A 21,327-nucleotide genomic window follows, 5' to 3' on the forward strand; every position below is an offset into this window, starting at 1 on the left:
TATACTCAACAGGAGCCATTACAGCAACACTCTTCCTCTATACTCAACAGGAGACATTACAGCATCACTCTTCCTCTATACTCAACAGGAGCCATTAGAGCAACACTCTTCCTCTATACTCTACAGGAGCCATTAGAGCATCACTCTTCCTCTATACTCAACAGGAGCCATTAGAGCAACACTCTTCCTCTATACTCAACAGGAGCCATTAGAGCAACACTCTTCCTCTATACTCAACAGGAGACATTACAGCATCACTCTTCCTCTATACTCAACAGGAGACATTACAGCATCACTCTTCCTCTATACTCAACAGGAGCCATTAGAGCAACACTCTTCCTCTATACTCAACAGGAGACATTACAGCATCACTCTTCCTCTATACTCAACAGGAGACATTACAGCATCACTCTTCCTCTATACTCAACAGGAGCCATTAGAGCAACACTCTTCCTCTAGACTCAACAGGAGCCATTACAGCATCACTCTTCCTCTATACTCAACAGGAGACATTAGAGCAACACTCTTCCTCTAGACTCAACAGGAGCCATTACAGCATCACTCTTCCTCTATACTCAACAGGAGCCATTAGAGCATCAGGGCACGGGTGCGCAGAGGCGGAGCCTAACACACAGAAGAGAAAGAAACCAATCAGAGCACAGAAACAGAAACACACAAAATACAAATACAACACTCATAAGGCTTAGGCCGTAACAAAGAATACACTTGTTTGTTCACAGTTTGAACGTTCTTGTTTCCATTTGTTTAATTTCCAGATCTGAGGTGAATTATCCTTTGTTGCTTTTACAGCTTCAAAGCTGGAGCACTAAATGATATTCAAAGTCACATTACACGCTTTTAACATTAAATAAAGCTCATAAACAGCACCTGAGATTATCATCGCCACACTTTGTGTTTGTTGTTCCAGCGCGACGTCACAGAAAAATAGAAACCGTTTCTACACTTACACTTTCCAATTCAAACCAGAATCTCAGAAGCTTTGGCACACGGAGTAAACGGATCATGCTGAGGATCCTCACAAACATGAGTATCCGCACCAACTTCGAAACCACCAGTGAAGTGGTGTCAGCGTGGTCAAAATGCTCCTGTGGTGAATTGGTTGTAAGTTACTGTAAGAAGCATCTCTACAATTTGATCAGTGTGAGTGATATTAACTGATGAATACAATTACCGCAATGACAATGATAACGTCGACCGGAAACGCAGCCACCACATCAGGAACAAATAATTTATTAATATATATTAATATAATTCATAATTTATTAATTTATTAATATAATTATGTTGATTAATATATTCCACCTGCTTCCAACTCATCCATGTCCAGTGTCTGCATGAATATTAGACATAAGTTGAATCATAGCATAGCATAGTCTGACTGAACCATGATCATTCATTTCACTCAAATGCAGTTATTAACAACTATGTCTCTATTTGTACAAAATGATGCACATTCATACATTTCTGGATTTTGCACGCACACGTTGTATTGTATTAGTTTAAATGTAGTGACACACATTTGTGAATTTGTCAAATAAATGGGTAGTTGTGCACACATTAATAATTAGCACCAGGCCTATTCATTTGTACTTGTTTGTGCGGGTTGTGAAATGTTTTAAAAAAAAACGAAAAGAAAGTCTCAAAATCCAAATGAATCAAATGAGATTGACTCAGAAAAGACGTCAGTGACGTAATTTACGCAAGTTGAAAGGCATTTGGTTGTAGATAGTTAAACATATCAGCAATATTGATCAAGTTCATGGATTGAACGTGTTAATAATTTTGATACTATATTCATCCCATAGAATAGTAGCAATGTACACTCTAATGCTCTAATGTGCATCTGTTATCTCTTTCTAATGGACGTCGGACAGAGTTCATTGTCAGCCAATCACAGCGAGGCACAGCTCACTCTTATCCAATGAAAACGATTGACCATGTGGTCCCTCCCATTCACGCGTTTCCTAGGAAGTGCAGGTTATACACACACTTTGCGATCGATTCAAACCGCGATTGTACTGGTATGTATTTATATTTATATTTATATTTATATTTATATCAGTGTTGTATAAGGTTAACTGTTTTACAGACTGCGTAGGATGTTTTCTGTGCAGATTCTGTTAGATCTTGTAAAAGTCGTGTTTATTTTTTTATATATAAAAGCGCATCGATGTTACTTAACACTGCTCGAGAGAGACTTCAAAGTCATTTAAGTACGTGATTAATCTAATTATGTTATGATTAATATATTCCACCTGCTTCCAACTCATCCATGTCCAGTGTCTGCATGAATATTAGACATAAGTTGAATCATAGCATAGCATAGTCTGACTGAACCATGATCATTCATTTCACTCAAATGCAATTATTTCTATAACAGTATGATTAGCAAAACGCATGTGTTCAGTGTCACATGATCCTTCAGAAATCATTCTAATACACTGATTTGATGTGGATGTTGTTTTGGAACATGTGGTAGGCTACTTTTTTCAGGATTCATTGATGAATAAAAAGTTTAAAAGAACAGAATTGAATCAAAACAGAAATCTTTTTTTAACAATATACATCTTTACTATCATTTTTTATCAATTTAACACATCCTTGCAGAATAAAAGTATTAATTTCTAATTTTCTTTCTTTCAAAAAAGAAAGAACGAAGAAATACTGACCCCAAACTTCTGAACGGTAGTGTTACAAAATATTTATATTTTAAATAAATGCGTGTTCTTTTTATTTGAACTTTTCACAGGAATAAACTACATTTAAAGTATGTTAAAATAGAAAACCATTACTTTAAGATGTAGAAATATTTCACAATATTTTTTTTCTGTATTTTGATCAAATATAGGCCTATCATTTTTTTTTTACTTTTTTGCAGATTTTATTCACCCTGCGTCTTTAACACAATGGAAGTCAACAGAACAGCCAGAACCTTCCTCATAACCGGCGGAGGAGGTTATTTTGGATTCCGGTAAGATTTTATGACATCTTACAATCTTTTCTGCTTATTTTCCACATAACCCTAATAGGAGTACCTCCATGAACCACTAGATAGCGCCATCATACTACAGTACAGTACAGTACAGTACAGTAGATATAACCCTGTTCCTGCAAACCCCACAAAAATACACATTTTCATGCCCTTATCATACACAATCATTTAGGACTTTCATTCCTCTACGAATGAGCTGATGATTTCATCTGATTCTCACTGGGCCACCAGGAACCGGGTTAAAGACCCCTGTTAATGTCTTATCATTTTTTAACATGTATTATGAATATGTTTAAATGCAATAAATAAATGCAAGTGTCCAAAAGTCTATGATCACTAAGTGATTTTAAATAGGGCTGCATCCGAAATCTCATACTTCCCTACTATATACCAGGCGAAAATCCATATGTGACAAAAGAAGTGCCTGAATTCACAATGCTCATAAAAGAGTCGGCAAACAGTCCTACTACTTTCAGTGAGATCCTGAAGTGTGCATACGATGGACACTTTACTGTCCCATGAGGCCTCAGGAGAGGATTAATGAATGAGTGAAGCGACGAGGTCACATGATTAAATTCATACTACACACACTCATACTTTATAAAACATACTTTTTTAGTTGTCATGAAGTAATTGCATATTGAAAATAAGTTCCTACTCAAGAGAGAATGGCTTTTTATTTTATTTTATTTTTTAATAAAATTTAAAACTTGAGTTGACAGGATTTTTTTTAAATTTGCTAAATATCACAAAATCCTATTTTTTTCTTTCAGTTTACATACTTTTTTGCTTAACATTTTTACAGGATAATAAAATGTAGGGTACAACGTGGCTAAAGGCGCATTTGACTTTATTCACTTTTAAACCACTAGATGGCACAAAGATTATGAAGAATATGTAAAAGGAAGGTATTTTGGGGTAAAAGGCGCCCACTGCTCTCTGATCTGTCTGTCTGTCTATCATAAATATGATAATCAACATATTTATAATGAAACCATCATGTTTACAAATGTGATATGAATCATATCATATGATAAAGTGTCAAATGAAATATTTATTTGTTACTACTGTAAAGCTATATTACATTATCATGGGATCTCGTTCAATTCTTTCAGAATCGTAACTTAAAAAAAAAAAAATGTATCTGTATTTTTAAAATGAACATTTTAATGACAGTTTATTTATGGAACAAAAATGAATTATTTTGTCAAAATAAACCGAAAATACCGGTAGTACAAACTTTGCTAAAGTGATTGTTTTGAACAAGAATGAACTTAGATATAATTTTTTAGTAATTAAAAAAAAAAAAATTATATCTAAATAATATTTAAAAAAAATATATATTTTAGCTAAAGTATTTGAATCAGTATTTTGTGTCTTTTGCCCCGTGTGTCTGTGGGGTTAAAGGCCAACCTTTCCAACACATTTGTACGATTTTTAAACAAACAAGCCTCTTTTATGATTTATTTTCACACAAAATCTGTTGCTAAATCACATTTTTCTTCAGGTGTGCCTTTAGCCCTGTTGTACCCTACACATTTCCTCCACTTTATTACAATAATAAAAGCTTGATTGTTCTGATTTCTCTTTCAGTCTCGCCTGTGCTCTCCTCAAAACCTCCTCGAACATCGTGCTGTTTGATGTGAATCCCCCAAACCAAGATCTTCCCGAGGGAGTCGTGTTCACGCGGGCAGATATCCGGGATTACGCGCAGGTGGAAGAAGCCGTTCGCGGCGTTCACTGCGTGTTCCACATCGCCTCCTATGGGATGTCAGGACGAGAGCAGCTCAATGCGAAACTCATCGACGAGGTGAACGTGAAGGGGACGGAGAACATCCTCAGGGCTTGCGTGGCACACGGAGTCCCCCGACTGGTCTACACCAGCACATATAACGTAGTGTTCGGTGGCCAGGAGATTAAGAACGGGGATGAGAGTCTGCCTTACTTGCCCTTGCACCTGCACCCTGATCACTACTCCAGGACTAAGTCTATCGCTGAGATGCAGGTGTTAAAAGCTAACGGTTCACAGCTGAATAACGGCACAGGTGTCTTACGGACTTGTGCCCTGCGTCCGGCTGGGATATACGGCCCCGGGGAGCAAAGGCACCTGCCCAGGATCGTTACTTACATTGAGAAGGGGATCTTTAGGTTTGTGTACGGAGATCCTGACAGTCTCGTGGAGTTCGTTCACGTGGATAATCTCGTATCCGCTCACTTGTTAGCAGCCGAGGCGTTAACTGAAAAGCACCAGCACTGTGCCGCCGGTCAGCCCTATTTCATCTCGGATGGAAGGCCTGTCAACAACTTTGAGTTCTTCCGGCCTCTGGTTGAGGGTCTGGGATACTCGTTTCCCACGCTTCGACTGCCTATATCGCTCATTTACCTCTTCGCGTTCCTGACCGAGATGCTTCACCATGTCGTGGGTCGGATCTATAACTTCCAGCCCCTGCTGACCCGTACTGAGGTCTACAAGACGGGCGTCACGCATTACTTCAGTATGCGTAAGGCACGAGAAGAGCTGGGATACGAGCCTAAACAGTATGACCTGGAAGATGTTGTGCAATGGTTTCGAGGCAGAGGTCACGGGAAAAAGAGCAGCCAGTCATCAATTAGGAAACTAATTTTAGATGTTGTTTTGGTGGTCGCATTTGCTGCCGTGGTTCTGTCCTGCCTTCCGGTTGTGGGACAGTGAATGTGCTTTGGCTTTCACTTCAGTGCTGTGCCTTATGTGAGGTTCATGTTCACGTATGTTCATATCGATGCACATGAGGGATGTTGTGTTGTAGAATGCTGTAAAGAGACAGTAGTGTACACAAATTTTTTTATTTCCACTCTTCTCCACTTCCAGGGTTTAAATACATTTTTGGGGGGATTTTAAGTGATCTCCCTCATTAACATGAAAGTACTTGTTTGTAGTGTACAACAATATTAAATTACTTAAAAATACAATTGTTCTTTTTGGTCAAAATAAATGATATATGTGTTGCATGTACTGTAAGGAGCAAACATTTGAGATCACAAAAATGCATCTTATATTTTGTTTTTGTTTTCAGTACAAATTTTTATCAATATAACAGTTTGATGTGTGTGTGTGTGTGTGTATAAATATATATGTATATATATATATTAGTGCTGTCAAATTGATTAATCGCAACTAACATAAAAGATTGTTTATATAATAAATGTGTGTATACTGTATTTATATTATTATATTTATATATATGCATTATACTCGCATATATAAACATACTTTTGTGTTAGTCAATTAATTGATTTGACAGCAATAATATATATGTGTGTGTGTGTGTGTGTGTGTATATATATATATATGCTTAAATATTTGCTTTTTTCTGTATAAAAAAAGTATTGAATAAAAGGTATGAATGTCATAGAATAGAAAACATATCAATCAAGTCGTCCTCGAGTTCTCCGTCAGCGGTGATCCAGGTGCAGCTCATCACATGAATTATTAACATGTTTCTCTAACCACAAACAAATATGACACAAAGTCATACAATGTCTTCATTATGTCTTTTAGTTTTAGTTGTTCAACCCAAACCATTTTTGTCAAACGTTTCACTTGAAAAGTGTGCTTGCTTTTAACAGTGTCTCAAGTATCAGAATGTGAGTCACTGTATTCTATAGGGATGGAAAACATAGGATCGTTCGTGACAATAGCTTTTGTCACTGATGTACAATGAAATGTTTGGGATCTGCCCTTCCCCCAGATTCAGTTCAAACACTCGCTGCTGTACGTGCATGATAGCACTATTGCTTTTGATGCATGAACTACCTGGGAAATTCAAGACAGGTAGAGTTTTACAAATCATTCATAGAGACTTCACTTGCACAGGAGAATTTCTTTAATACTCGTTATATTCTCTCAAGAATATAAACAATGCAATAGCATAAAGATTTGCCTCTTGTTTAAAGTTTAGAGATGTTCCGTTTAGATTTTAATTATTTTCTGAGGGCTGGTCTATGTGGTTAAATCTTTAATCTGGCCCGCTGGATGAAAGTGGACACACATAGGCTCTCCAAAGGACTTTTTTTCAGGATTCTGCTCCCCCTTGCTGAGTTGCTCTCTATCATTGTTTCGCTCCGGCATTAACCACATTCCAGAGCGCCGCAGCGCCACTCGTCTCCCTCCGCGCATTCCTCTTACACAAACTAGTCCTAAATACATCGTTTAAAACACGCATTCTCGTTCGTCTACGCACTCAACATCTCTCCAGATTGTTGCGAAATTCTCGGTGGGGAATTTCAGGCGAGTTGGTTTCGCTGGAAACAAGTTTGCAGAAACAATCACGTAAAATCAAAGCGAGAAAATTCCTCCGCGCAGCGCGCCATTGACTGTAAAGACCTTTCAACTTTACAAAAACTGAAATTGACAAACGTTCGCTTGTGAGGAAACTTTGTCACGACGCCTGTATCGCCACAAATCGACACACGGGGATCATGTATCGTGACGAAATGACGGTGATGGACTAAAGTAAGCGCGAACAGTCAACGATGGCTCGCCTGAGGCGGCATTTTTCCGTGTAAAATGCAGTTTGTGTTGTAGTTAGTGCTCCGCGCGCTCCCGCGTTCAACGTCCCTCAACTCGCCGCGCGACATGGATGAATATGACGAGGATCCGGGGCGCAGAGCGAGCAAACTGATGGAAAACCTCTCCATATATGACGTTTATCAGGATGGGATATACCGGGAGCCGAACCCCGATATGGAGAAAACTAAGCGAATGAATGGCAGCTCCGGGAACAAAGTCTACGGCGCGGCTCCCGTGCGCTCCGTCAACGGTAACCGACCCTCAGTGCCTCTGGATTTCTGTTCTCCGCAAAGGGAATCGGTTTACCCCGATCCCGACGCGTACTGCACCAAATCTGAAGTTGCCTTGCCGTGTTACAGCGGCGCGTCGGACCGTCTCAGGAGATACACGCACGCGGAGGTGCACCGGTACAGCACCGGCTGCGCATATGACGGGCTCGTTCCGGGGAAACAGGTGCCCGTTTCGGGCGCGAGGAGCAACAGCTTATGTATGGCCAACCCCGACGGCAGGTACACGGGCACGAGCCCCCGGTCCAGCTTGGCTTCCACTCTCTCGTCGCAGGATCAGAGCAAACACACCAGCCCGAGGTCGAGTATCAGCAGCCCGCGGTCCAGCTTGGTGTCACCCGGTCAGGACGGGGGGAACAGCGTGATCAGTCCCCGGTCTAGTTACGCGAGCACGGCCAGTGACACCAGCAAACACTCCAGCCCCAGAACCAGCCTCACTAGTTACGACTGCGGGAGCAAACCGAGCAGCAACCGAACTAGCGGTATCAGCATGGGTTATGATCAGAGACACATCAGCCCCAGGTCGAGCACCACAAGCCCGCGTTCAAGCTACTCCGACTCGCGCTTCACGCCTGCGGGGAACCACGACCCGGAGAGCTCCGCGGTGCACGGGATTATCCCCGGGATCTGCAGTCAGGACGGAAGCGCGCGACCCAACTGCGTGATCAGTCCCCGGTCGAGCATCTCCAGCCACAGCTCCAGGAGTTCGCGGAGCTCCCGGGGGTCGATGAGCGCTTACCCCGAGCTCCAGATCCCGTTACCGGAGGACTTCACTGAGCCAAACGGCCACCGCGTTCATCTCCAAACGTTTCCCGTGCTGGAAGAACCGCAACAGGAGAGTTCAGACGTCAATATCGCGTTTAGCTACGGGAAAACGGGCTCCGGGGGGCAGCGCTTCAAGCTCCCGTACCAGGTCACTCCATCCCGGGACAGCGGCCCGAGTCAGGCGGAGCGGCGCCTGGAGGCCCTCACCCTGGAGCTGGAGAAGGAGCTCGAGCTGCACATGAAAAAGGAATATTTTGGTGAGTAGATCCAGAGTTACTTCTTATTAGTTTGGAGTTCACACTTTTGCATTTAAAGGGGGTTTTCGCAGTGATGCCACAGAAGAAACACTTTGGGTAACCTTTCAGCGAACAATCTTAAAAGAAAAATTTTTTTTGTCTTTGTGTGCAAAAGAACACTTTAATAATCTAACATTTTTCCTCCTTTTGGGAAATGGAAAAGTTACATGGATGTTAAAGAAACTTTGTTTTTAAGAGTGTATTAAAGGGTTAGTTCACCCCCAAATTTGCTCACCCTCTCAAGCCATCCTAGGTGTGTATATGACTTTCTTCTTTCAAGCAAACACAATTAGTTAAATAAATTTAAAAAAAATTAAAAACTGGCTTTTCCGAGCTTTATAATGGGAGTGAATGGTACCTGAGATTTTGAAGCTCCAATAAACGCATCCCTCCATCATAAAAGTAATCCATGCAGCTCCAGGGGGTTAAGTGATGGGTTTTTGTAAGAAAAATATCCATATTTATAACTTTATAAACTATAATCACTGGCTTCCGGTAAAGGAAGAGTGACCTCTGACATGACGCATGACCTATATGATTATATTTTATAAATATTTTATTATATAGTTATATATAGTTTTATAAAATAGTTGTTATATAGTTATAAATATGGATATTTTTCTTACAAAAATGCATAGATTCACCTCAGAAGGCCTTTATTAACCCCTCGTATGGATTACTTTTATGATGGATGGATGCACTTTTTTGGGTTTCAAAGTCTCAGGTACCATTCACTGCCATTATAAAGCTTGGAAAAACCAGGGTATTTTTAATATAACTCAGACTGTGTTTGGCGAGAGAAGAAAGTCATACACCTACGATGGCTTGAGTAAATTATACTATCCCTTTAAAGAACCTTTATTTTTAAGAGTGCATTAAAGCTCTCCATCTGGAGACATCAGCTTTGTTTTTGTCCGCTTGAGTTCATAAAAACATGGGTTATTTTGAATAAACTTGTCCAAAATTGTTGGTGGAAAAGTCACGATCACACCTTGACACACGCAAACCCCCTCAACCAGAGCAGCACAGAGCAGCCTTTGTGTTGCACTCATTAAAGTATCATTAGAGTGTGGGAAAACAGGTGTAAATCATGTTTAGTCAATGAATCAGTGTGCTTTCTGGACAAAAGGGTTTATACTTGAGCACTTTATATGTCTGACATTATGATTATCTTGGAGCGGGTTAAATCATCATTAATCCAGACTTTGTTTCAGCGAAAGGCAGCATGCAAACAACAGCAAATTCCCAAAACCTGGATCATATCACAAGGGCATGTTGCAACATATCAGACTGATGGTGGTGTCGTTTCATTCATTAGTGCAGGTTTAATGCTCAGATGTTGAACATTATAACTCAGGAGACTTCATGACTCTGAATTATTAACTTTATCTTAAACCAAACTTCCTATGTAGAAATAAAAATAGACACAACTGACTTGATAGTTGATAGTAATCCAGTAAGAGTAAAGAATAGGACGCACAAAATATTGACCATTATATCGGTATCTGACGATAAGCCTATATGTTCATTTCTAATGTTATCGTTATCGGCCTGATGTGAAAATTTAACGATATATTAAAGCCTATAAATAATGGATTATTTCCTTCAGCTGAGACACTTTAGATGCGCACTGTTCAACATGATGCTTTTGAACTGCTTGAAATATGATTGGAATCTAGGGGTGGGAAGTGGCAAAAATGTGACGATTCGATAGTATTGCGATATTTGGGCCACGATTCAATATTATTGCGATTCTTACCATATTGCGATACAGCAAGGATTGCGATTCGATTCTGCGATATATTGCGATTCATGTCCCCCATGTTATTCAAAGGCATTACAAAAAATGAGGAAAATAAGACTGCTCAACTCACTTCACATGTCACATTTAATTCTGTGAACATTATCTTCTACACATTAACTGTAGTGCAAAAACTTTGTCCTTGAACATTCAGGACAACAGGACCTTATTACAGGACAGGACGTAATTATTCTCTGAATAGGAGACCTCTCACATGAATGCTGGGCTCCCAGCACATAACTTACAATGATTTAAATACAATAGAGTAACATAAACCTGAGAATAATCATATAAATAAGAGTAACTTAGAGCTTCAATCAAAGTGAGAAACATAAACAAAAATGTGTAGCCTACTGCTAGAGTCCAGTCCTGTTGACTGTAAGGTCATCAACCAAAATTCATTTGGGAATATACTATTCGCTTTTTGACGAAAACCGAAATTTACCCACACTTTCAATTTGAAAGAAGACGGAGTGTCGTGTGCAACCGGTTGTGATAGTCAAGCGCCACCTTGTGGATGTAATGCGCAAATGTAAATTATCACAGTAAATTTCGAGAAAACCAATGGAGAAAAGTGCAACACATCATAATGAGAAGAACATTATAATTGTGTGCTTGGGACATGGATTTTAATGGTGAAACTTTTGTTTTTGCGATCAGGCTCTCAAAAATTACATAATAATTTGGATTTATATTTTTCGGCCAATATATATCGGTTATCGGCTTTCAAATATAAAGGATTATCGGTTATCGGTATTGACCAAAATGTTCATATCGGTGCATCCCTATAGACCTTCTGTAGCCCCGCCCCTTTTCAGCGCTGCACTCGTTGTCTTTTGACTTGGGGTCTGTATTTCCACAGCGATCTTCCGTATTTATGAATGAACGTCTCATTTTAAAATCTTTCCGGTCGACTGACATTTGTTAAAGCAGCACACAGTAGCTTCGGGATTTCTTCGCTGTATTCTCGCTTTTTGCTCGCAGGTTTCTCTCTAGAGCTCCCCCCACAGCTTCGGAATAGATATTTGACAACACTGTTGTAAAAACTCGTTGGTGATTCTTAGACACCAGAGGCTATAGATCAATGACATCAAAGCAGATGGGACATTCTTTCAAACGTCTTCTTCATTCGGGTTCGGACAGCGTGAGGGAGCGCAATAATGACAGCATTTTAGCAGATTTCTTTTGGCCGTAAAGCAATTGTTTACATCGCGAGACCTGATATCACGCGAGACTTCCTGACGCAGCGGCCGGCGGCTCGCCGGCTCAAAGTTGCAAGTGCGGATTTTCCGCTCACGGGCACCAGGGGGGTGCGAAACGACCACCATTCAACCCGAAATAAGTAATATAACCATTCCAATGACTCCGAAGCTGTTCAGTTAAGGTAAAAAAAGTTACTTAGTTCACCTTTAAGACATCTGCTTTAAACATCACAATCCTCATGATAACTTTCGTTAACTTTACATTAAGTAAATCCACTTCAAAAGCTAATTACTCCTGGACAGCAATGCCATAGAAATATACAGAGCGGCCGCAAAAACGGAAGTTAAAAGACAATATTCTAAAGATGGCGGCGCCCTCGTTTCTCTGGCGCATAAGGTCTATAGCATAGAGCGATGAAATGAATGTGAGGAGCAGCTCGGATCATTCGGTCTCCTGAGAATTCTCTGAGTGCATATATTGGTAAATGTGAGCACAGTTTTAGAAGTAGCTGGAGGCTTCAGCAAAAAGGACTATTGTTGAAGATCCTGCGGGTAGATCTTGTTGAATTTAATCTGCTGACAGTATATAATCATAGTTTTTGTTTGTTTGTTTATTTGTTCAGTGTGTTGTTTTGCTAAAACGCTAGTTTTGCACCCGACTCACAGGGTTTAAGTATGCAGGTCGGCGCACGGTGCCAAGTGAACTACGAACTTTGGCTAAACACCGCAGTAACTGGGTGATCTGGCTCGTTTCGCATTGGAACCTGCTGATTGCTGATTGGTTTTGGTCACACCGGGCATCAGCGGTAGACCAATCACAACAAAGGCTGCTGATATCCCAACTGGCACTGCCCAAAAAGGACATTGTAGTCGGTGAGCAGACAAACAGGGTTCTTAGCGGCATGTTTTTGGCCCGGACCTGGACGGAAAAAGGCAAGTCTTCAGAGAGCACATACTTTGTCTCCCAGTTTGAACGCCACTTCCTGCCAGTGTCCTTCCAAGTCCTGAACATCAACAGAAATGTTCTTTAGAGGCATGTGAGCGTGTGTGGGGTGTTTTTTTTTCTTAGGGAAATCCTAATTTGTGATTTGGCAGAACTAGCGTTGCGTTAGTGGAGGTGAAATACGGCAGCAGAGCAGATAAAGTGTCTTAAAATCTCTTTAAACCATAAAACTCCCATTTTCTTGCTGTAATGACCGGAGTAAACAGCATTTAAACTAGATGCGGGATTTAAGGAATCGTTCATGTCCTGGAGCACAAATGCGGCTGGTCAAGTTACACACTGAGTGTTTGTTCAGATCATTAACACTAGGTATGAGCAATAGTAGTTGTGTTGTTTGCTTAGTAAACCCCACTAACTACTACATCCGAGGAAACACCACAGGCACAGCTCAATCCACATGGGAAGTAAAACAAGCAGCTGTGAAACTCTCTCACTCTTCCATCCTTTTCTTGTTATTTTTATTTCTAATATGCGTTCCATTTTTATTCCTATGTATTTGTCTCCTTTTATGTGAAGCACTTTGAATTACCATTGTGTATGAAATGTGCGATATAAATAAACTTGCCTTGCATGACTTTCACAACATCTTCTCAAGTGATCAAGTGGAGCTCACTAACGACAAAAGCTTTATGTCTGTTGTTGTGACTCTCATCTTGTGTGTCTCCGTAGCGAACGTGTGTGTGTGTGTGTTTCTGCTGCTGCCTGGAAACACATGTGTACAGGTTTAGTTGCAGGAAGTCTAGAGATGGAGGTACGACTGTGTTTTCTGCCTCTGAGAAGCAGGTGATGTGTTTTTCACTGCATGCCGAGCCTCTTTAGTCTGCATTAGTGTGCGCGCAAGAGCGAGCCCTCTCCGTTACCGTGACAACAGCTCCCTTAAAATCAATCTCGCCGGGTATTCGTGATGTGTCTTTCTGCACTCTTAAAGGGTTAGTTCAACTAAAAATGAAACGTATGTCATGGTTTTCTCACTGTCGTGTCGTTCCCAACATGCATCAGAATCTTCTCGCTGCTGTCAAGCTCCTAAAAGGACAGAACTGCACTATAAGTGCTGTATTTCCCCCAAAAGAGGTCAGAAATGCAAGTTATCAATGATCTTTCCCTCTGCTGCAGCTCTCAAAGCTTATTTGCAGTCATGTAACATGCAAAAACCAATGCAGTTCGGTATAACTGACACTGAACCGACGAAACGCCTCCACGCACCCTATTTGAGCATGCATGGAAATGAAGAGATTATCATGTCATCGATTCAGTTCAGTTCGATATCACGATGCACTACATCCTCACTTTTCAATTTTACTTCACATGTATACAATTTTGTCAGTAAATACAAGCAGTCTGATATATGAACTGAACCTTTAATTTTACCTGCTCAAAGAAAACACGCTTTTTGAATGTATCAAACAGAACTCAAGAAGACAACAGGAGCATTGAGAACACACAAAAGTAAATACTAAAAGTGATCGCTGCCATTCGTCCACGACACGAGACCGCAGCTCTGCCCGGCGCTAACAGCTCGGGGTGACGACGGCTGACGTGGCTTCTCAAGTTCGTGGTGTTACCCCCTGCATATTTTATTTGTGCGTGACATGATTTACACACAGCGTGTGTCTTCTCCAGGTCGTGCTTACCAGGTTGTTCATAAAAGCCGAAATGTGCACAGATGTCGGCTTTTAAAGTAGTTGGAGCATCTTTAATTACTCGCACTCGCGTCTTGCCTCCCTCTGCCATTGTATGCTACCGCGACAAAGCACTTGCGCGACAAATGACGTCAGAAAAGCGGCATCCCCTAGTAGCTGCTGAAACCAGCTCTGTGCAACATGCCACAGGTGTAAACGGGAATGTGTCTCCCTCGTCTATCTGTGATTCGTTCGACCAAAACTCATCTTAAAGCAACACCAAAGCACTTTTCCTCTTCGGTCCCCCTACAGGTTGGAAGTGGAATTGTCCTTTACCGCTGTCGTAAATAATTTAGCTTACTGTCGCACGCACGCTGTTTATCCAGCGCCGGCTTAGGAAATAACATGTCCACAGACAAGGTAGAGTATGTTGCATGATTTTATGAAAGTATGAGGATGTATTGCGACATCAGAAACGAAGAAAAACTAAATAATGACTATTGTAACGCTTGCCGTAAAGCAAGTCAAATTTGTAGTTTCTTAAGTCTCATTCGAACTACAGAAACGCTACCCGATCTGGCAAACTTGCATAGTGCGGTTATAGCCGATAGAGGGTCACAAAGCGAATGCAGAAGTGCCGTTCACCCTGTTACGAGTTGATGAACCATTTTGGAAACATTATTTTAAAGTAAAAAATTATCTTTAGTGTTGCTTTAATATCAGGTGTAAACTAAGTGCTCACTTTAAGTGTATGATTGGCCTTGAATTTTGATGGGCTAATATTGCTTTTCTCCTTCACTAGTTTACATTGTCTGCAGAAAAACTTCGCAAAATTAGGTGGTATCACAAATAATGCAGGATTGGTCGAGTTTGCATTCATTCTTGCGGCCGCGGAGTCTTGGCGGCCCTGAATGCACTGGCGGTTCAGAAGCAGACTCTTGGCACACACTGAGTGTCTCTGAGCCAGACACAGCTGCTGGGGGTCAACGCCGATCACCTGCTCAGAATAACAATCATCTTAGTCCGCACACGTGCACACAAACACGCACAAAACACTGAAACACTCTGCGCCGCAACACTCGTAGCAAACATACGCTTTGCTTTTATTTGAGTTTCTCAAAGTAATCTTCTCCGGAGAAGAGCTGGATATTTGCTGGCACCATTTTCGCCCGCTTTTGTGCTGAATCAGCTGACCTCTGACCTCCATGTATCCACACAGGCACTCGGGATTCGTGGTCTGGTTTAAAATAAACACAGAATGAGACTTTGTTCACGTTCTTGTTTTTTTTTTTTTTTTTTTAGCTGCATTTTGTCTTTCCAACATTTTGATTTTGTGCAAAAGAAATGCAATGATTCTGTGATTTGAGCTCTAGATGCACGGCCGTGTTCAGTGTGTTTGGCTGTTGTGGTTGTACATGTAGAGGTTTTCCAATCTTTCTGTAAAGATTCTGACTGTCGTCGAAACAGAACAATAAAAAAGCAGTAGGTGTGTAACAATATATCACAATACAAAAATACATTTATTTATTGTCATGATACAGTGATACAACGAGATTACATTAGAGCATCAATCGACAGTCCAATTTCATGGAGTGCTAGAGATCAACAATAGCAGATTTTGTAAACCGGGCACAGCGACATATAAACAACAAGAAAAACAGTATATGAGGCGAAGAATCATTAGTAACTAGGAAAAGTGAGTATAATTGTGTGCACTGCAGCGATGCAAAGTCCAGTTCACAGTTACTGCATTGGTGGATAATATGCATAATAGACAGATTAAGTGAGATCAACAATAGCACAAAAACAGGGCAAAGCGACTGTTTTCAAAGCGAATATTTATCGTGGATACTGACAATATGTATTGTGTATAGTTCACCAAAAATGAAAATTACTGTGTGAGGAAAAAATTTAAGTTTGCAGAGTTTTAGTGTCAGTACTACATTAAACTACTATATGTAATGTTGAATATAATGCATAATAATGCAATGGGGGAATATTTGTGGGTCCTGATAATGCCAAATGTCTTGTCACCAGTAAAAAGTGCCTACATTATTTTAAATATATCTAGTCAGTGACAGAGATCAAGCATATTCATCTACAATAATTCTGTATTTTCAGCTTCAGAATCATGAATATTGTTATTCTGGCGTCTCTATTGTCCTGTGCTTTGGGTTTCAGCACCAAGTCCAAGACTATTCATTTACACTCACAATGTAACACCAAACTTTGCATTTTAATCAACAGTACATGTTTTTTGTTAACATTTTACCAAATGTCTTGGAGTATCGCAATAATATCATATCATGATATGTATCGAATTGTTACATGATACACATACCCATAATCTTTGACCTGGTGTAAAACAAAGTGTTGAAAGTAGGGATGCTCCGATCGATAATCACATTTTATGACTTGATCGGTACTCACTAAACTTAGCCGATCTCACAAACCGATCATGATTTGATGACGTCAACATCAAGGAGTTGTCATTCACGAGCTGTGGAGGAACTGGTACCAGTGTGTGCCAGGTGAGAAGAGGAGTGCATCATGTTGAGTTGCCAACCCTCCTCTTTACATGTGTATCTCTCACTGCGGGTCAGAGTCAGCACAATATTAACTTGTTTTGAGTGACAAATAGGCTAATATCTAGTTAATGGTGTTTTAAATCAAGCATCACTACTAATGCTAGGATCCACTGATGTTAGAGGTTCTTCATGGAAACATCAATGCCAGGAAAGAAACTAGCAAGTATAGTTAGTGCTTCTGAACAAAATGCTTAGCTTTGCTCAGCTCAAATCAAACCATTTGTGCTAAAAATTTATTTGTTTTCATGCTTGAGTTTTTATAGCGCCAGCAACGGCGATGTCATCATGGGTTTGATTGCCAGGGAATAAATGAACTGAAATGTATATCATGAATGCAATATTAGTCACTTTGGATAAAAGCATCTGCCAAATGCATGAATGTAAAAAAAACTGGCTTTTTTTTATATATATTTATATTTTCACCTTCTCTTTCGATTCTAGAGTAAAATATGACCTTGTTTTAATGAAAGTCTCCCTTTTAGTGTTTTTCTTTTTTCCCTCGAAATCCGTGTACTTGACATACTTGTCACATACTGTTTTTCACCTGCTATATAGTAGGGAAGAATGCAATTTTAGATACAGCCATTGACAAATGTATCCAGTTTTAACTGGTTTGGCACAGACTACCCAACATTGGGTTACACTGACCCAGCACTGGGTGGGTTTCTCATTTGTATTGACAGTAAAAATGACCCAGTAGTTACAGAAATTCTACCCAGCAACAGCCCAATAAAATGACCCAGCATGCTGAACCCAGCACTTGGGTTAAACACATAAATAACCCAGCATGTTTTAGAGTGTGTGGCACTGGTCAGATGAGGACAAACCAAGCCAGCCACACCGAATGACAGTCAGTCTAAAATGCGGATCAACATTGTGATTCATGCGTCTTCAGTCAGCTGAACGTGTGATTAGTCACCGCTGGGTTAGTTCTTCCTAAGGGTTATCCAGTTTACAATAACAATAGCTTTGTGAATCCACTGCAAAAAGTCATGTTCAAGTTTAAGTGAAATATATTTCCGATTCATTCACATGAAGCCGTGCTGAAGTTTTTTTCCTGGTTTATTATGAAAGCTTTTATCCAGCTAATGAAAACCGTGCATTTCCATTGGTTACATGCTGATAATAAAACACGAGTGTGGTAAAGACATTTGCTTACAGCTTATAGACTAGTCTTCTACCTAAACATGCTGGCCGACTGAATGTAAAAACAATGATCAGAAAGAAACTAATGACACTATGGAAAGACTGGTATTGTTAGCCTATTTTTTCCAGAATTTTTGTGCTGACTTCGTACTTTTATTGTGCTAAAATTATGCTTTTTTTTTTTGTCTTGTGTTATAAATCAAGAACACCATTTTCTTTACAGCAGAGCATTACAGCAAAGTTCAACTTAATTTTTTTATTACATTTTTGTATTATTATTATTATTATAATTTACATTTTATATTTACATTATTTATACTTTTATATTATGTTTATATTTTATATTTATAGTATTTATAATTTTTATATTTATTTTTGTTTTTATATTATACTTTTATTCAATATTTATTGAATATATCAATTTATTTATTTATTTTTAATCATATTTTTTACTCTTTTTTTCTTTCTTTTTTTCAGTTGTTCAAAAAAGTTCAAGGAAATACTGTTAAAAAATCCATGACGTTTCCAAAGTCAACTAGTAATTGTGTTGAATAACTGTGAGCATTGTGATCATGATGATGATGATTTCTGCCATGTTTAAGCAGCGCTTCTTCTGATTCTCGGGGTGAATAATGTGTGTTTGTGTGCAGAAGTGGTGTGTGTTTATGCAGCCGCGCCTCTCAGCCGTAAACCCGGGACTTTTACAAACACGATTAGATCAGAAGGATTCTGGATTCTGGAACATGACATTCCCCCTCGATGATGCTGTAATTATCTTGATGAGTTAGCCATTAAGTCACCGAGAGCTTATCTGATGAGTGTTGCTCTCCGAGAGCCTGTTATCACATGCACAAATGGGTTTTATGTAGATTAAGCTTTTTTCTTAAATCATTAAGGGCTGAATATATTTCCTGTCTTATCAAGCAATCGGTTTGTGGTTTGGAGACTGGATTTCCCGAAACACTGAGTTCAGGAGCAGAATGTTGTTGTTGGGAAGATGATGTTGTGACCTCAGCGTGACCATGTCTAGATGTTGACCGTGGCCCCGGTGTGGAATGCGACCCCCGACGGAGGCCATCTTGTTCGTGACACTGCATGCATTAGTCTTGCTGACTCATTCTCCCATGATGCCGAGCACTTCCTGTGTAACTACAGTGAACAATGACTGATGGGTTTTTAATCTTCAGTCACTTCTAAATGCATAATTTCTCTATCCGTTATTTATTTAGCACTAGTACACACTGTCAACCAAAAGTTCTCAACGTAGCTAATAAAACATTCACAAACATAAAACAATAATGAGGATTCAAATAGCACAAATAGGATAATGTTATGTAAAGTTCTTTAATAGTTAATGTTTGCATGGGGTAAAATTAGCCTAATTCCCTTGTTTGTCAACCCAATTTTTTGACAAATCTGTGAATAAAAAAAAAATAAGATACATTCAGAATGAAATTCATATCAGTGGCATAAATACACTGATCATATTTTTTATTTCTGTATTAAATATCAGGTCATTTTTATGACAAGGCAGGGTTAAGGTTGTAAAATGTAAAGGAATAATTCATGATATTTGGAGAAAAAAAACTTTAACAACTTTTGGGATTTTGTTACTATTTTTTACTTGACGGTTAAACCACATTTTTCTTTTAAAAATTATAAAAGTTTTTACAAAATGATATGAAACCAATATAAATACATTTCCAATAAGTTTTTAATAAAAAAAAAGTTGTTTATTTATTGTAGACACTATTATATGTCATCAGATGTTCTCCTCTAACCACATTACACAGTTTGAACTGTTTTATTCAGACTCTATTTGTCAACTAAAGTAGTAGCGTCAGTGCCGTCTGATGTCTAAAGATCAGTGATTGCGTGTTCTCCACACAGAATACACTCCTGACAGCTGTCTGTGTGTTTGTGCTCTTCCAGGGATCTGTGTCAAGTGTGGGAAAGGTGTTTATGGAGCGAGTCAAGCATGTCAGGCGATGGGGAACCTGTATCATACTAACTGCTTCACCTGCTGCTCCTGCGGTGAGTACACACACACACACACACACACACACACACACTCTCTGTTGTGTTTAGTGTGTCTAAAGCATGTTGTTTTGTGTCATTGGCATCAGCAGGGGTCCATTGGTCTTTGATCCAGCAGTGACTGTACGGATCATTTTAAAATGAAAGAATCATGCATTTAATTTGAATTATGCATTGAAAATGGGAGAAATTATGATTTAATTAGTTATGTATAAAAAATTGAAGAATTATGCATTTAATTTGAATTATGCATAGAAAATGGAAGAATTATAATTAAATTAGTTATGCATCAAAAATGGAAGAATTATGCATTTAATTAGAATTATTCATCGAAAATGGTATAATTATGATTTAATTAGTTATGCATCGAAAATGGAAGAATTATGCATTTCATTTGAATTATGCATCGAAAATGGTAGAATTATGATTTAATTAGTTATGCATCGAAAATGGAAGAATTATGCATTTCATTTGAATTATGCATAGAAAATGGAAGAATTATAATTAAATTAGTTATGCATCAAAAATGGAAGAATGATGCATTTAATTAGAATTATGCATTGAAAATGGAAGAATTATGATTTAATTAGTTATGTATCGAAAATTGAAGAATTATGCATTTCATTTGAATTATGCATCGAAAATGGAAGAATTATATTTTAGAGTTATGCATCAAAAATTTAAGAATTATGCATTGAAAATGGAAGAATTATGATTAATTAAATCATAATTCTTCCATTTTAGAAAACAAAGAACTATGCATTTAATTAGAATTATGATTTAATTAGAATTATGCATTGAAAGTTGGATAATTATGCCTTTAATTAGAATTGTGCATCTAAAAAATGTCATCAAATGTTGTCGTGCTTTGCGATCTAGTTTAGTTTGCCAATATGTCAAAGATCACACAAGCCACATGTAAAGACTCGCTCCTGTAAATGTTGTGTAGTAGAATAGTGCATGTGTATTTGTGTGTATGAATGTGTTTGAGCATGTCACGTATGGCTGATCAGTGTATGTG

The 21,327-nt window shown here is 39.1% G+C and overlaps 2 protein-coding genes across 3 annotated transcripts in view; both read left to right on the plus strand.

Moving 5' to 3' along the window:
- The first annotated feature begins 1,975 nt into the window (after window positions 1-1,975).
- On the plus strand, window positions 1,976-5,830 carry sdr42e1 (short chain dehydrogenase/reductase family 42E, member 1). 2 transcript variants are annotated; one of them, XM_082183187.1, is made up of 4 exons: window positions 1,976-2,042; window positions 2,670-2,706; window positions 2,900-2,992; window positions 4,607-5,830. In XM_082183187.1, the coding sequence occupies exons 3-4, from the start codon at window positions 2,928-2,930 to the stop codon at window positions 5,703-5,705; spliced, it is 1,164 nt and encodes a 387-aa protein (XP_082039313.1). In that variant the 5' UTR covers window positions 1,976-2,042; window positions 2,670-2,706; window positions 2,900-2,927; the 3' UTR covers window positions 5,706-5,830. The 2 variants fall into 2 exon arrangements, with proteins under 2 accessions (XP_082039313.1, XP_082039314.1); XM_082183188.1 differs by lacking the exon at window positions 2,670-2,706.
- A 1,288-nt stretch (window positions 5,831-7,118) lies between these two features.
- The window catches only part of wtip (WT1 interacting protein), a 34,788-nt gene continuing 20,579 nt past the window's right edge, over window positions 7,119-21,327 (plus strand). Inside the window, exons 1-2 of the mRNA XM_082181356.1 lie at window positions 7,119-8,871; window positions 20,202-20,303. Of these exons, the coding sequence (XP_082037482.1) occupies window positions 7,629-8,871; window positions 20,202-20,303 (1,345 nt within the window). The 5' untranslated portion in view covers window positions 7,119-7,628. The remainder of the gene's footprint in view (window positions 8,872-20,201; window positions 20,304-21,327) is intronic.

Source organism: Leuciscus leuciscus, assembly GCF_965113295.1.
Source record: "Leuciscus leuciscus genome assembly, chromosome: 10".
NCBI lineage: Eukaryota > Metazoa > Chordata > Actinopteri > Cypriniformes > Leuciscidae > Leuciscus > Leuciscus leuciscus.

Coding starts and splice junctions, on each gene's coding strand:
- sdr42e1 (XM_082183187.1), top strand. CDS start 2,928: ATGGAAGTCAACAGAACAGCCAGAACCTTCCTCATAACCGGCGGAGGA. Junction 2,993..4,606: donor GGAGGTTATTTTGGATTCCG/GTAAGATTTTAT, acceptor TTTCTCTTTCAG/TCTCGCCTGTGCTCTCCTCA.